General features: G+C 34.9%; 1 protein-coding gene across 1 annotated transcript; it reads left to right on the plus strand.

Annotated features, from left to right (window-relative positions):
• Positions 1 to 3,356: 3,356 nt before the first annotated feature.
• Positions 3,357 to 13,475, plus strand: LOC123808710 (olfactory receptor 4K2-like; the record flags this gene model as incomplete). Its single annotated transcript, XM_045823517.1, has 2 exons — positions 3,357 to 4,290; positions 13,441 to 13,475. Coding segments are annotated over exons 1-2 (969 nt in total), but the record flags the coding sequence as incomplete, so codon positions are not given.
• Positions 13,476 to 15,346: the final 1,871 nt, after the last annotated feature.

Below are 15,346 nucleotides of genomic sequence, written 5' to 3' on the forward strand. Positions count from 1 at the left end.
ATTCGCATACCATTCCTCTAAGGTACTTGCATAGTAACTGTCTTTACTTTTTCCATTTACTTCGGATTTTCCAACTCCCCCTTCCCCAGATTTCACCTATGCATGGCCACAGTTATCATTATACTCATTAGCCTGTACTAATTTTTCAATTGTATTTTTGCCATTACCATTTCATCCCCTTATGCCCCCTTCCCCAGCAGTCACCACACTGTTGTCCATGTCCATGAGTCCTTTTTCCTTTTTGTTCAGTCCCTCTACCCCCAACTGCACCCTCCTCCCTTAGCTGTCATCCTGCTCTCTATCTATGAGTCTGTCTCTATTTCCCTTGTTAGTTCAGTTTGTTCATTAGATTCCACATAGTGTACTAATTTTTAATGTCCTATAAGAAAGTTTAATGCATGGCTCTTCTTTTAAATGACTTTTTTTCAATAAGCAAGAATTTGCTGCTGCCAATGTGCTTTAGCCTAAAAAAATACTTCTCCAACTTCGGGACATAGAACATGGGGGCAGAAAGGTGGTAATGTTTCCATATTCAAAGGAGCAAAGTATATTTACACAGTGGAATACTACTCAGCAGAAAGAAAGAAGGAGCTCCTGCCCTTTGAGACAACATGGATGGAACTGGAGAGCATTATGCCAAGTGAAATAAGCCAGGTGGTGAGGGACAAATACCATATGATCTCACCTTTAACTGGATGTAATCAATAAAGCAACCAAGCAAGCAAAATATAACCAGAGACATTGAAATTAAGAACAATTTGACAGTAACCAGAGGAGAGGTGGGAGGGGATAATGGGGAGAAGTGGGGAGGGTTTCCAGGAGCAATTATAAAGGACACATGGGCAAAACCAAGGTGGGGGGTGTGGAAGCAAAGGAGGGAGGTGGGGATGGCTGGGGTTGGGGGGAGGAGTGGGGGGTAAATGCTAACTACTGTAATTGAACAACAATAAAATAATTTTTTTCTAAAGTTATGTTCCTCAAATGCTTTTTAAATAACTTCTCAAAGCTTTTCTTCTCTCAGGCCTGTGTCGATTGTGCTCTTTCTGTAACGAACATTGTTCAACATGAATGTGCACCCTCACTTTAAATAGCAAAGACACGTCTCACAGTTCTAGCAACTGTGAGAAAAGTTAGCTCTACATTTTAATAACTCCCACTGCAAATAGACTTTAATGTCTAATCCCTGATCTCCTAAATGTCTCTGCTTTCCACTGGCTTTTATACCAAGACTAGAGAAAATATATGTGCATACTCCACACTCCTGATCCTTACTAAGGACCATGGTGATTTCAGTAGGTTTGTAAATCTTGAAAGGTATGGTGTTTTTGATTTCTGATGAGTAGCTGGTAGGTTAACAGCTGGAAATAATATTAAGAATCTTGAGAAGCAGTTGAAGTTTGTATTTTTCAGGTAGCAAAATAATTATTTAATAATTATGTAAAACAAAAATAACAGAAGATTAGTAAAGAAAAAATATATATAACTTGAAGACATAAAGATGGATGATTCCACTAAATAGGTATTAGAGATGCCTTTCTGGAAATGAAAGGAGGGAAAAGCCTGACAGCTTTTTATTCACTGACAATGAATACATAACACATTCATTATATATATAAAATGAATACGCACACACACACACACACACACACACACACACATATAATAGATACAGTAAGAGTTTCCATACTCTCATTGATAATTACACTTTACATTAAGTCAGGAAAATGGTAAAAATATTCAAGTATATAAGGCTGAGAATTTTCAATGCATTTAATATATTAAGACACACATATAATTTTCATATGAGAAGTAATTTAACCTCAAAAAGATGAAATTGTTTTTGAAGACATATCTGTTTCTTTTTTTATGTGCATTTATTTTTTAACTTTATTTTTATAATTGACGCTATTACAGATGTCCCGATTTTCTCCCTCATTGCCCATCTCCACTTACTCCCCCCTAATTAAAACTGTTAGAATATTTTTACTGCAATTATTATTATTACTATCACTATTAATAAATAAAACAAGCTGATTATTTTTGCACAGTATTCTTAAATTTGCATCGTGGAACCTATAGAGTTGTTGAATGCTACCCAGAAAATATTTTTGGTGCTTTATATAGACCATCTAATTTAATTCTCAGAGACAAAGAGGCCAAGTCTTAGAGAGGCTACTGAGGAGTGATCAAAGCCACACAGGCACATCAAGAACACTTTAACCCTAACCATTTTGACACAGTTCAGTATTAAGATTTCTGGAATATTGTTCTCTGACAAGTTTTAAAGATATTTATCAATATTGACAGAACAATTTAAATGTGTGCAAGTAAAAGAGGGTAGGGCCATCTTTTTTTCCAAATGGGAAAACAGATCACTTAGATAAAAAACATCACAGGAGATATTTGCAGAACTTGAAATGTGCTGTGAATTGAAGTCAGTTTTGAAAAATAAGTTTTTTAAGTATCTTTTTTTTTCTTTCAGTTGGCTCTGGTGTCCCTTTGACAAACCACCATCAATGTGGGTTTTTTGTTTGCTTTGTTTTGTTTTGAGCATCTTATATTCTGCCCAACACTCATATATATTTCCTGGCCCAATCCTAAAATCTGTTCTTTTCTAGTCATAAAAATAAATGTGTTTGAGTAGCATAAAGAGAGATAAAAGAGGGATTTTTCTCTTTTCTAAGAGTTTCTATAAGATTATAAAGTAACAAGGCTTAGAATAGCTCTCATATGTTACAGGTAAACCATCTGGTCATCAGTAGCTTTATGTAATTAATAAATTTATTTATCATTCATATATTAATAGTTTTAATACTTTCAAAATAATTTGAAAGTATGTAAGTGAAATGAGAATGACACCAGATTTTTCTATAGCTGAGAAAATTGGGAATTCACTTAAATTAAAAATCATTTATCACACTCATAGGATACTAAGTGGATCTTCTGCAATCATGTTCAACTGTTAGTTAAATCCAGTACTTAACAATACTGGATTTTAGGTGGGAGGTTAAGAGAAACTTTTGAGATTTCGACCCTTATTTAACCTTTTATTTACCTGACTTAAGTAGAGAATACTAACTTAGTGTATGGACTATGTATCTCCTTAGTCAGTATTCAGAACAAGAATATTATTTGTATGTGATGAATATAACCCAACATGTACTGATGCCAGTCAATTGTTAAGTGATTCCAAAAAGAAAAATTGTCACTGAGATAGTTGTTATTTGGATTTTAGGTAATTAATGTTCTAGTAAATTACTAGCTGATTTCATAACTCCTTCATATGTACTTATTACAGTTTCTAGCCCTATCATTCTGTTCCATTTTTGTCATTATAGAACAAAGTCTGCAGATTAATGGAGCAGTTCAACCATTCCAGAGTGTCCAGAGTGTCTGAATTTGTGTTACTTGGCCTTACTGATTCTCCTGAGCTCCAGAGTTTCTTCTTTGTGATGTTTTCCATTTTTTATCTAATGACCATGCTGGGCAACTGCCTGATTTTGCTCACGGTTTTGTCTACCCCACAACTTCACTCCCCCATGTATTTCCTGCTCAGCAATCTCTCCCTCATTGACATGTGTCTGTCCTCCTTTGCCACTCCAAAGATGATCACGGACTTCTTCACTCAGCACAAAACCATCTCCTTTGAGGGCTGCATTTCTCAGATCTTCTTATTGCACCTCTTCACTGGGACTGAGATTGTGTTGCTGATCTCTATGTCTTTTGACAGGTACATTGCCATATGCAAACCTCTCCATTATTCAACAATTATAAGCCACAGAGTATGTGTTGGACTTGTGGTAACTTCTTGGACAGTGGGCTTCCTGCATACAATGAGCCAGTTAGCTTTTACTCTCTATTTACCCTTCTGTGGTCCCAATGTTATAGACAGTTTCTTTTGTGACCTTCCTTTGGTTATCCAGCTGGCTTGTATAGATGTATATGTTCTTGGAATCTTCATGATCTCAAGCAGTGGTGTGATTGCTCTTATAAGTTTTCTGCTTTTGCTTACCTCCTACATCATTGTTCTTGTTACTATCAAGGATCATTCTTCCACAGGATCATCTAAGGCTTTTTCTACCTGCACTGCACATTTCATTGTTGTGTTATTGTTCTTTGGGCCCTGTATCTTTATCTATGTGTGGCCTTTCACAAACTTCCTAATGGACAAAGTTCTCTCTGTTTTCTACACCATTTTCACTCCCTTTTTGAATCCACTTATCTATACTTTGAGAAATCAGGAAGTGAAAACGGCTGTGATGAAGAAACTAAATAACCAATATTTAAATCTTAGGATGACCACGTTAAGATATCCAGTGCAATGAACAGAGATCTCCTGTCTGAGATTTAGTATCATTAGTTTTGTTCTTGATGTAATAGAAAATTAAACTTAGAAACTGCCTTTCAAGTCATTTAGTCTAAAATCATGAAAATAAAAAGCCAAGGTTGAGAGATATGAAATATCTTGCCTAAAAGACAGTGCAGTATTTGCAATCCTCTGAGATTCTAAAGCCATTTAAAAGCCTGTTGAAATATATGTTATTTTCATAGAAAAATGCACATACTATCAAATTTGTGAACATAAACTCAGGCTTTATAGATGTGAATCCTAGGAATGTACTTTAGATTAAGATTACTTAGAGAAGCCTAAGATAAGATATTGCTCACTTGTCTTTTAACTCAGAACATATACCACTCAGCTTTACAACCTTGTGGTACTCTGATGGTATCCAGATGTAGAACTCTAATTTAGAGTGTTGGGCATAACAGGGTTTTTCACAGCAGCAGAATATTTTCAAGGAAAAATTGATGTTGTGAAGAGGTTCTTTTGAATATTGTTGAACAATCTAGATTCACTGGGTATAACTGAGTTCTCGGTCAACTTTCAACAAAAGAGAATAGTTTGGAGGATCTGAGATTTGACAATATAGTTTCTTAATAGATATACAATTGCTACAACACTCCGTAATTGACATAGCAGATAATTAATCAAATGGAAATTTTTAAAGTTTAAACCATCAAAACCTTGCTGAATATCACAGATGTGATGAATTCACTTAATACAAAGATAAAACATTTGGAAAATTATTAACTATTAAATTTATGACATGTTTTTCATCTCCAAATAAAATATTCAAAAGTTTTATTAGTCTTAGTATGCATTTTGGATCTCATTTTCAATATAATATAAACTGTGGAAAGAAAAGATGAAAATAATTTAACAAATATGTAGCAGAATTCTTCCTAACTTGGTTTATTACTGATTAAGTTAAATATATTTTTTATTACAAGACAGTCTTTGGAAATTAACTGGCCAATACATTTCCCTAACAGCTAAAGAACCTAAGGCCCAGAGAATTTACAGAGCTAGCTCAAGGCTGAATCACTGTAAGAGGCAAAGTTCATTACTCCAAACATACATGGACCTCATAATAAATCTTGGATCTGTCATTTTCTAGTTTTGTTATCCTGGGAGATTCTCTTTACCTCATTATCTCTTTTTAATATCTAATACAAGGATAATAAAAGTGGATTAATTATTTGTTGTGGCTTTTATGTAGTGTGGACAGAATGGATTCAAAAAATGTCATTTCCTCTTTCTTTTCCCATCCCCATAGATTTCTACATACAGTGCATCTTATTTTTATGTAGTATGCCTTTGAATAATAATTGCATTCAGGCCAAACCACCAGCAAACAGAATTTGATGTTTTATTATTTGTTTGTTTGTTTATAAATTGCTGTTCTTGTCCCTATTTTGCCTCCACCACTCCCTGCTCCCTCCCATCCCTACCTGATGCTTTAATTTTAGAATGTCTTTAAGACTGTGGCTTGTTAAGACATATGGCAGAAAATAAATAGAGAACTTTCCAGTTTTCCATTTCTAATGTGGGGGTGGGGAACTATTTTAAATTGCTTGATACTTAGAGATTTCTTTGAATAACAGTACTGACAGGTTGTATCTCCTTGAACTCACTGAAGTGTATGAAAAGAATTCAGGAAAATATCTGTCATCATGGATTCAGACACTTTGCAAGTACTTTGAGAAAAACATGAGTCTCCATCTTGCAAAGACAGAAATGGCATTAATTTTTTCTTACATTTATCTTCAGCTTTTAAAGTCTCTGTGTGTTTTAGCTCAAACAACCTCCAAGTGAAATACTTAATATCTGAAATTAAACAATGTACAAAAGTTTATGAAGAAATGTAATATTGGATCTATGTATAAAATCACATTTTTAATGTGAAATACTAGTTCAATTTTAGTCAAATCATAAACTATTTCTTCTTGCTTCAAAACCAGTCAGATGAATGAAAAAGGTCAAGATAGATATATGTTTTTGCCACATTTCCATTATTCAGCAAAAATCATCATCTTTGTTTAAAATGTGGACCTTGCTTCTAAAATTTCAATCTTTAGTTCAATAATTATGTACACCCCTTTGCTTAAGCTCCTACTGGGTGCTGGGGATCCACTGAAGTACAAGATGTTTCTCTGTCTTTGAGGGACACATATTTAGCAATTAGGTAGGATCAGTCAGTTTCAGGTTGAATTCTAGTCCCATGACTTTCTTGTTGCGCAACCTTGAGCAAATATGTTTCTAAGACTCAGTTTATTAATCTATAAAATGTGCACATAGCGTTTAACCACCAGAGATTTTGTGAAAATTAAGCCAAAACACATGTAACATAACTAATAGTACTTGGCCCTCATTAAGATTTAATACTAATACTAATAATATTGTTATTGTTGTTGTGTTGTTTTATGTAAAAATCATAGGGATACTAGAGTGGAAAGACATGTGCTTACTTGACCTTAAAGGGCATGGTTTAAAACTGTAATAGGGTGTGTCAATTTGGTTAACGTTCACTAATGTTGAAATATTGGATTTGTGCCAATAATTAATCTTTTGTGCATTTCTATAGTTAATGCTGTCCTTTGTTGGCCTATATTTTTCAAAAGAAGTATTATATTTTTGAGATTTCTTATTCATTTTAAGTTGAAATATATTCCAAGTTTGCATGAAAGGGGAAAAGTAGTATACACACAATGTTTAACAGGTCAGCATCTTGTTTTATTACAATAACATTTAAAAATAAAGTTACATAATTAAAAAGTAATAAAATTTATTCACATATTTTGTGTCTTTTACCTATTCATAATATAGTAATCCAATGCTTTAAAATATTTAAAATATTAACTGGGAAATAAGTAATGATAATTCTCTTTTCATTTTATATATAGCATATTAATAAATAAGTTTCAACTATAGGTAGAAATACTTTGTTCACATATATGAAAATATAAAAGAATAACTTATTTGGAGACATGGTAGAATTAATGCCCAGGATATTGTTAAATTTTGTACCGTAAAATTGTAGCATCAGACATGTCATCTGGCTAAGATATTCCTGAAGTTTTAGGATAAACATGTAATCTCTCTCTGAGACTTCTTGTGGTAGAGCCCATTTCTGTGTCCTCATGGCACGTTTTGATAACTATACTTCAGTATACTTTGAGCTCTTATGTATTTTATTTTGTGTTTTTGAGATTTTTTTAATGAGAAAACTTTAGGCTTCACTGAACACCCAAAGAGGTCTGTGGTACATTTGTGCGTGTGTATACACACGTGTGCATGCATACACAACTAAGAACTTCTGGAGTGAGGATTGTAAAAAGCACCATTAAAGACAGATAGTCTCATCTGAATTCAGCTGTGCATCACCTACTAGTTTTGTAGTTTGGAGCAAATTTAATTAACCCTTCTAATCCTAGTTTTCTCATCATTCTTAAGGAAGCAGGGTGTGCAGGTCAACAGGCTGCAAGCCACGACAGCCTGCATTTCCAACATGTTTTGTCTTCTTTCAAAGCTTTGTAAAGAAATCAAACTAATTGATAAAACTAAAGAGAGTTTTCACAAAAAATACAGCTTGATGAATTTTCTTAAAAAAAAAAAACAAAACAAGACAAACACAAACCCTCCAAGATTAGACCAGAATTCTAAGCTATAGCTGAATTTTTAGATCAGGCAGGTACCAGAGGTCCCATCTCTGCCTCGTTTTGTATCAGGCCACTGCATTCATGTCTATTACGCCAGCAGTTTGTCATCCTTAATACAGAACTTAAAATGCTTCATATGCCTTTTCATCACCACACCTATAACTTGTCTAGCTCCAACCCTCACTCTGAGATAATCCACTCTTTTTTAAAAAATATTTTATTGTTTATGCTATACAGTCTTCCCAATTTCCTCCCCTTTACCCTCCTCCACCTAGCCTAGCCCCACTCCCACAGTCAATCACCTCACAGTTGTCCATGTCCGTGGGTCATGCATATATGTTCTTTGGTTAATCTCTTCACCTTCTTTTGACTTGTCTTCACTTCTCCTTCCCCTCTTACAGCTGTCAGTCTGTTCCATTTTTCTATGCCCCTGATTCTATTTTTGCTCATCAGTTTATTTTGTTCATGAGATTCCACTTATAAATGAGATCATATGGTATTTGTCTTTCACTAGATAGCTGATTTCACTTAGCATAATAGTTTCCAGTTCCATTCATGCCATTGCAAAAGGCAAGGACTCCTTTTTATTGCTGCATAGTATTCCATTGTGTAAATGTATCACAGCTTTTTTATCCACACATCTAATGATGGGCACTTAGACTGTTTCCATCACTCGACTATTGTAAATAATGCTGCTATGAACGCAGAGTTGCATATATTCTTTTGATTTAATGTTTTGGGACTTTTAAGATATATTTCCAGAAGTGAAATTGCTGGGTCAAAAGGCAGTTCCACTTTTAATTTTTTGAGGAAATTCCATACTGTTTTTCACAGTGGCTGTATCAGTCTGCATTTCCCCTACCAGTGCACTAGGGTTTCCTTTTCTCCACATCCCTGCCAGCACTTGTTTGTGGATTTATTAATGATAGTCATTCTGACCAGTGTGAGGTGATATCTCATTGTGGTTTTCATTTGTATCTCTCTGATGGCTAGTGGAGTTGAGCATTTTTTCACATATCTATGGGCCTTCTGTATGTCCTTCTTGAAGTGTCTATTCAGTTCCTTTGAGATAATCCACTCTTGCCACCAACTTTGGATGGCTCAGTCTTAACAGACAGCATTTATTAAATCACCTGGGAACAATGACATTCCTACAAATTATTTCAACATGAGGATTTAAGCCAAATGGGGTATAAGAGGTGTGTTACACATCTATTTTCTAATGTCTTTCTCCTCCTGTGTCCTGATTCTCTTTCCTTGACTGCACTCCAGTAGAAATCTGCTTTTAATTTTTTGCATTTTATTGTATATTGAAAATCTATGTTAGCTTTTCCAAGTGTATCTTTAATTGCAGGGGGATAGAACTGGCCTCTTGTTGAAGTAGTTCAGTCAGAGAGATGAATTATCATAAGTAGGATTTTCTGCCTTTGTCAAACAGATGACAGCTTTCTCTTCTCTCTCAGTAAAGATAATCCAAGAAATGTTTTTTGCTCCCTTTTACATATCAAGGAACTTCTGTGTTCTTTGTAAACAGAAATAGTAAGACATTATACCTACCCTTAAGAGATTGTAAGAGATTACACCTAATTTATAAAAGCTGATCAAAATGAACGATCATAATTAGCATGATATATATATTTTAGTAATATGAAGAGTTAGGAAAAAGCACATCCAAATGTGCCTGCAGAGTCAGAGAAAGCTTCTCAGATTGAGTGCTCAATCAGATTTGAAAGACTAAGTTGGGGGAAAATATGCCAGAGAACAGGAACAGCATGGGCCAAAACAGAGAATGATAAACCTGTCTGGTGAACTCAGGAGTTTGATGTCATTTACTAATTTTAGAAAACAGGATGTGAAATCAGTAGTATTGGAAAGAGAGACTGTGTTGAAAGAAGGTGGTCAGGGAGTAGGATGATAGATATATGAGTATATTGTAGAAATAATAGCGAAGTACGGAGTAACTGAGAGCAGATTGTAAGCAACAGGCCAGCTTTGGCCAGTTCCTGTTGTGAAAACTCTTTACAGCTTTCTCAGGTAATCTGATGGATGTTCCGTCTTGTTTATTTTTTTCTATGGTGGATAAAAGTGTGCTAAACATATGGTCTGCATTCTATATTGGAGCTACAGGAGAAAAGTTATCCCACTTCTTCTTATCTCTTGCCAATCTCTCCTGTATAACCTTGAATTTGCTTGCTTGACCAGAATAATGAAACATGGTGAGCTGACTTGCAACTGTCAGCCCAGCAATTTCTGGAAATAGGACTCCCTTTTGCCTCTTCTCTTCTTTTTTCATCATCTTGCACATTGAAGTTATTTCCCAGGATGCTTTCTCCTGCCATGGTCTTATTGAAATGACCTTATTGATGTCTGCTCCCCTGAATGGCATGTGAACGAATTTTTATTGGGGTATGACAAGGAAGTTAGTGGAAGTCTTTACATTAAGGTAACTGAGACTACCTGGGACTTGGAGGAGAGTGAGAGAGATTACAGAGGAGACCTGGGCATTCCTGGTGAGGCATATACTGCTAAGAACTTGCTTGTCTAACAGTGAAATGTTCTGATTTAAAAAATTTATTATTATTTTATTAGAGTTGTCCCAATTATCTGCCTTGCCCTCCTACACCCAGCCGATGCCCCATTCCCACAGTCAGTTCCCACACTGTTGTCCATGTCCATGAATCATTCACACATGCTCCATGACTAGTCCTTTCTCCTTCTTTCCCCTATTCTCCCTCTCCTGCCTCCCTTCTAGTCGCCATCAGTATGTTCCATGTTTCCATGTTTCTGGTTCTATTTTGCTCATTATTTTATTTTTGTTCATTAGGTTTCTTTTATAGGTAGGTTAATATGGTGTTTGTCTTTCAATGCCTGGCTTATTTCACTTAGCATAATATTCTCCAGTTCTATCAATTTTGTCGCAAAAGGTAGGAGTTCCTTCCTTCTTTCTGCTGCCTAGTATTCCACATGGTGTAAATGTAAATGTACCACATGGTGTAAATGTACCACAGCTTTTTGGTCCACTTATTTACTGATGGGCACTTAGGCTGTTTCCACTACTTGGCTACTGTAAATAGTGCTGCAACGAACATAGGGTTGCATAAGTTCTTTTGAATTGGTGACTCAGAATTCTTAGGGTATATTCCCAACAGTGGAATCACTGTGTCAAAAGGAAGTTCCATTTTTAGTTTTTTTTATGAAATTCCATACTGTTTTCTACAGTGGCTGCATCAGTCTGCATTCTCACCAACGTGTACTAGGGCCCCCTTTTCTCCAAATCCCTGTCAGCACTTGTTTTTTGATTTATTAATGATGATCATTCTGACCAGTGTGCGGTGATATCTCATTGGGGTTTTAATTTGTGTTTCTCTGATGATTAATAAGGTTGAGCATCTTTTCATATGCCTGTTGGCTATCTGTGTCGCCTTTGGACAAGTGTCTGTTCAAGTACTTTGCCCATTTTTAAAGGGTTGTTTGTTTTTTTGGTGTTGAGTTTTGTAAGTACTTTATAAATTTTGGATATTAACCCTTTATCAGATGTACCAGTGAATATGTTCTCTTATTCTGTGGGTTGTCTTTTTATTTTGTTGATGATTTCCTTTGCTATGCAAAAACTCCCAGTTTGGTGTAGTCCTCTTTGTTTATTTTTTCTTTTGTTTCCCTCACCCAGGGAGATTTATCTGATAAAAAATTTCTATGAGCAATGTCTGAGATTTTGTTGCCTACATCTTCTTTTAGGATTTTTATGGTTTCTGATGTAACATTTAAGTCTTTGATCCATTTTTAATTTATTCTTGTGTGTGGTGTAAGAAGGTGGTCTATTTTCACTTTTCCACACATATCTGTCCAATTTTCCCAACAGCATTTTTGAATAAACAATTTTTAGCCCACTATATGGGCTTGCTTTTTCTGTCAAATATTAATTGACTATTAAGGTGTGGGTTTATTTCTGGGCTTTCTATTCTATTGTACTATGTTCTGTTTTTATGCCAGCACTAGGCTGTTTTGATTATTATGCCCTCATATTATAGTTTGATATTAAGTAGCATAATTCCTCCAACATTGTTCTTTTTTCTCAGAATCGCTGTTGCTATGTGGGGCCTTTTGTGATTTCATATAAATTTTTGAAATATTTGTACTAATTCTGTGAAATATGTCATTGGAATCTTGAAAGGAATTGTGTTGAATCCACAGATTTCTTTGGGAAGTATAGACATTTTAATGATGTTAATTCTTCCTATCCGTGAACAAGATATGTGCTTCCATTTATTCATATCTTCTTCTGTTTATTTCTTTGGTGTGTTATAATTTTCTGTGCATAAGTCTTTTACATCCTTGGTTAGGTTGATTCCTCAATATTTCATTCTTTTTGAATCAATTATGAATGGGTTTTCTTAATTTCACTTTCTGTTATTTTGTTATTGGCATATAAAAATGTAACTGATTTCTGGATATTAACTTTGTATTCTGAAACATTTCTGAATTCATTTATCAGTTCTAGTAGTTTCTTGGAGGGATCAAATTTTTCTTGGGTTCTCTATGTACAGAATTGTATCATTTACAAATACAGACAGTTTTATATCTTCCTTTCCAGTTGGGATGCTTTTTATTTCTTCTTCTTGTCTGATTGCTGTGGCTAGAACTTCTGGTACTATGTTGAATAAGAGAAGTGAAAGCAGACATCCTATCTTGTTCCCTATCTTAAAGGGAATGCTTGTAGTTTTTGACCATTGAGGATGATGTTGGCAGTGGATTTGTCATATATGGCCTTTATTAGTTTAGGCATGTTCTCTCTATTCCTACTTTGCTGAGAAATTTGATCATAAATGGGTGCTGGATTTTATCAAAAGATTTTTCTGCATCTATTAGTATGCATCTATTGGTATGATTATGTGGTTTTTTTCCTTTTGCTTATGTGGTGGATCACATTTATTGGTTTGTGAATGTTGTACCAAACTTGCATTCCTGGAATAAATCCCACTTGATCATGGTATATGATCTTTTCAATGCATTGCTCTATTTGATTTGCTAATATTTTGTTCAGGATTTTAGCATCTATGTTCATCAGGTATATTGTCCTATAATTTTCTTTCTTTGTAGTGCTTTTATCTGGTTCTGGAGTTAGGATAATGCTAGCCTCATAAAATGAGTTTAGGAGCCTTCCTTCCTCTTGAATTTTATGAATGGTTTGAGAAGAAGAGATGTAAATTCTCAGAATAGTTGGTCAAATTCACTTGGTAAGCCATCTGGGACAGGGTTTGTGTTTGCTGGGAGTTTTTTTATTACTGCTTCAATTAGGTATAACCTTTCCATTCAGATTCTCTGACTTTTCCTGATTTATATTTGGAAGATTGTATGTTTCTAGGCATTTATCTGTTTCATCCAGGTTGTCCTGTTTGTTGGCATGTAATTGTTCATAATATTTTCCTATAATTCTTTGTACTTCTTTGGTGTCAGTTATTATTTCACCTCTTTTATTTCTGATTTTATTTATTTGGGTCCTTTCTCTTTTTATCTTGATGAGTCTGGTTAATGGTTTGTCAATCTTGTTTATCTTTTCAAAGAACCAATTCTTGGATCCAGTGATCTTTTGTATCATTATTTAAGACTCTATTTCATTTATTTCTGCTCTGATCTTTATTATTTCCTTTATTCTATTCACTTTGGGCTTGGTTTGCTGTTCTTTTTCATGTTCCTTTAAGTGTGAAGGTATATTGCTTATTTGAGTTTTTTCTTGTTTGTTTGTTTTTGTTTTTGTTTTTGAGGTAAGCCTGCAATGCTATGAATTTTCCTCATAGGATTGCTTCCCCAGTGTCCCACAGATTTTGGATTGTTGTGTCCTCATTTTCATTTGTTTCAAGGTATCTTTTGATTTCCTCCTTGATTTCATCATTGACCCATTCATTGTTTAATAACATGTTATTTAGCTTCCATGTCTTTGTGTGTTTTTCAGTGTTCTTCTTGTGATTAATTCTTGTTTCATAGCATGGTGGTCAGAGTAGATGCTTGTATGATTTCAGTCTTCTTAAGTTCATTAAGACTTTTTTTGTGTCCCAACATGTGGTCTATCCTAGAAAACATGCCATGTGCACTTGAAAAGTATATACATTTTGCTACTATGGGGTGAAACGCTCTGAAGATATGAATTAAATTCATTTGATCTAGTGTGTCATTTAAGGTCACTGTCTCCTTACTGATTTCCAGTCTGGAAGATCTATCCAATGAAGTCAATGGGGTGTTAAAATCCCCAACTCTGACTGCATTTCTGTCAATCTCTCCTTTTATGTCCACCAAGATTTACCTCACATATTTAGGTACTCCTATGTTGGGTGTGTAAGCTTGTTGGATTGTTCCCTTTATCATTACATAGTGTCTTTCTTTGTCTCTTACTATAGCCTTGGTTTTAAAATCTATTTTGTCAGATATTTTGTCTGCTACCCCAACTTTTCTTTCTTTTCCACTTGCATGAATTATCTTTTTCCAACCCTTTACTTTTAGTCTGCCTATATCTTTTGATCTGAGATGGGTCTCTTGGAGGCAACATATACATGGGTCTTGTTTTCTTATCCATTCAACTACTCTATATCTTTTGGTCAGAGCATTTAAGCCATTTACTTTTAAGATGATTATTGATAGATACATATTTAGTGCCATTTTGTTATTAGACTGTTTTCTTCTTTTTCTCTCTCTCTCTTTTTCCTTCTCTTCTTCCTAAAGGAAGCCCTTTAACATTTGTTGCAGTATTGATTTGATGTTAGCAAACTCCTTTAGGTTTTTCTTGTCTGGAAAGCTCCTTATTTCTCCTTTGATTTCAAATGATAGCTTCACTCGGTAAAGTATCCTTGGTTGTAGTTCCTTGCTATTCATCATGCTGACTATTTCACATCACTCCCTTCTGGCCTGAAATGTTTCTATTGAGTAATCAGATGCCAGTCTAATAGGTGCTCCCCTGTATGTAAATACCTGCTTTTCTCTTGCAGCTTTTAGGAATCTCTCCTTGTTTTTAAGCCTTGTCACATTAATTATGATGTGTCTCCATGTAGGGCTCTTTGGGTCCAGCTTGTTTGGGACTCTCTGAGCTTCCTGGACTCATGTGTCTTTTTCCTTCACCAGAGTAGAGAAGTTTTCTATCATTATTGGTCTTCAAGTAGGTTCTTGATCCCTTGCTCATTCTCTTCTCTGGTATTCCCATGAAGCAGTTGTTGTTATGTTTCATGTTGTCCAAAATGTTTCTTAAGCTCTCCTCATTTTATAAAATTCCTTCTTCTTTTTCCTGTTGTGCCTGGGTGTGCTTTTCTATATTGTCTTCCAAAACACTGATGCTATCCTCTGCTTCCTCTAACTTACT

The sequence above is a fragment of the Phyllostomus hastatus genome, unplaced genomic scaffold (genome assembly GCF_019186645.2).
Source record: "Phyllostomus hastatus isolate PE091 unplaced genomic scaffold, TTU_PhHast_1.1 phas_scaffold_501, whole genome shotgun sequence".
NCBI lineage: Eukaryota > Metazoa > Chordata > Mammalia > Chiroptera > Phyllostomidae > Phyllostomus > Phyllostomus hastatus.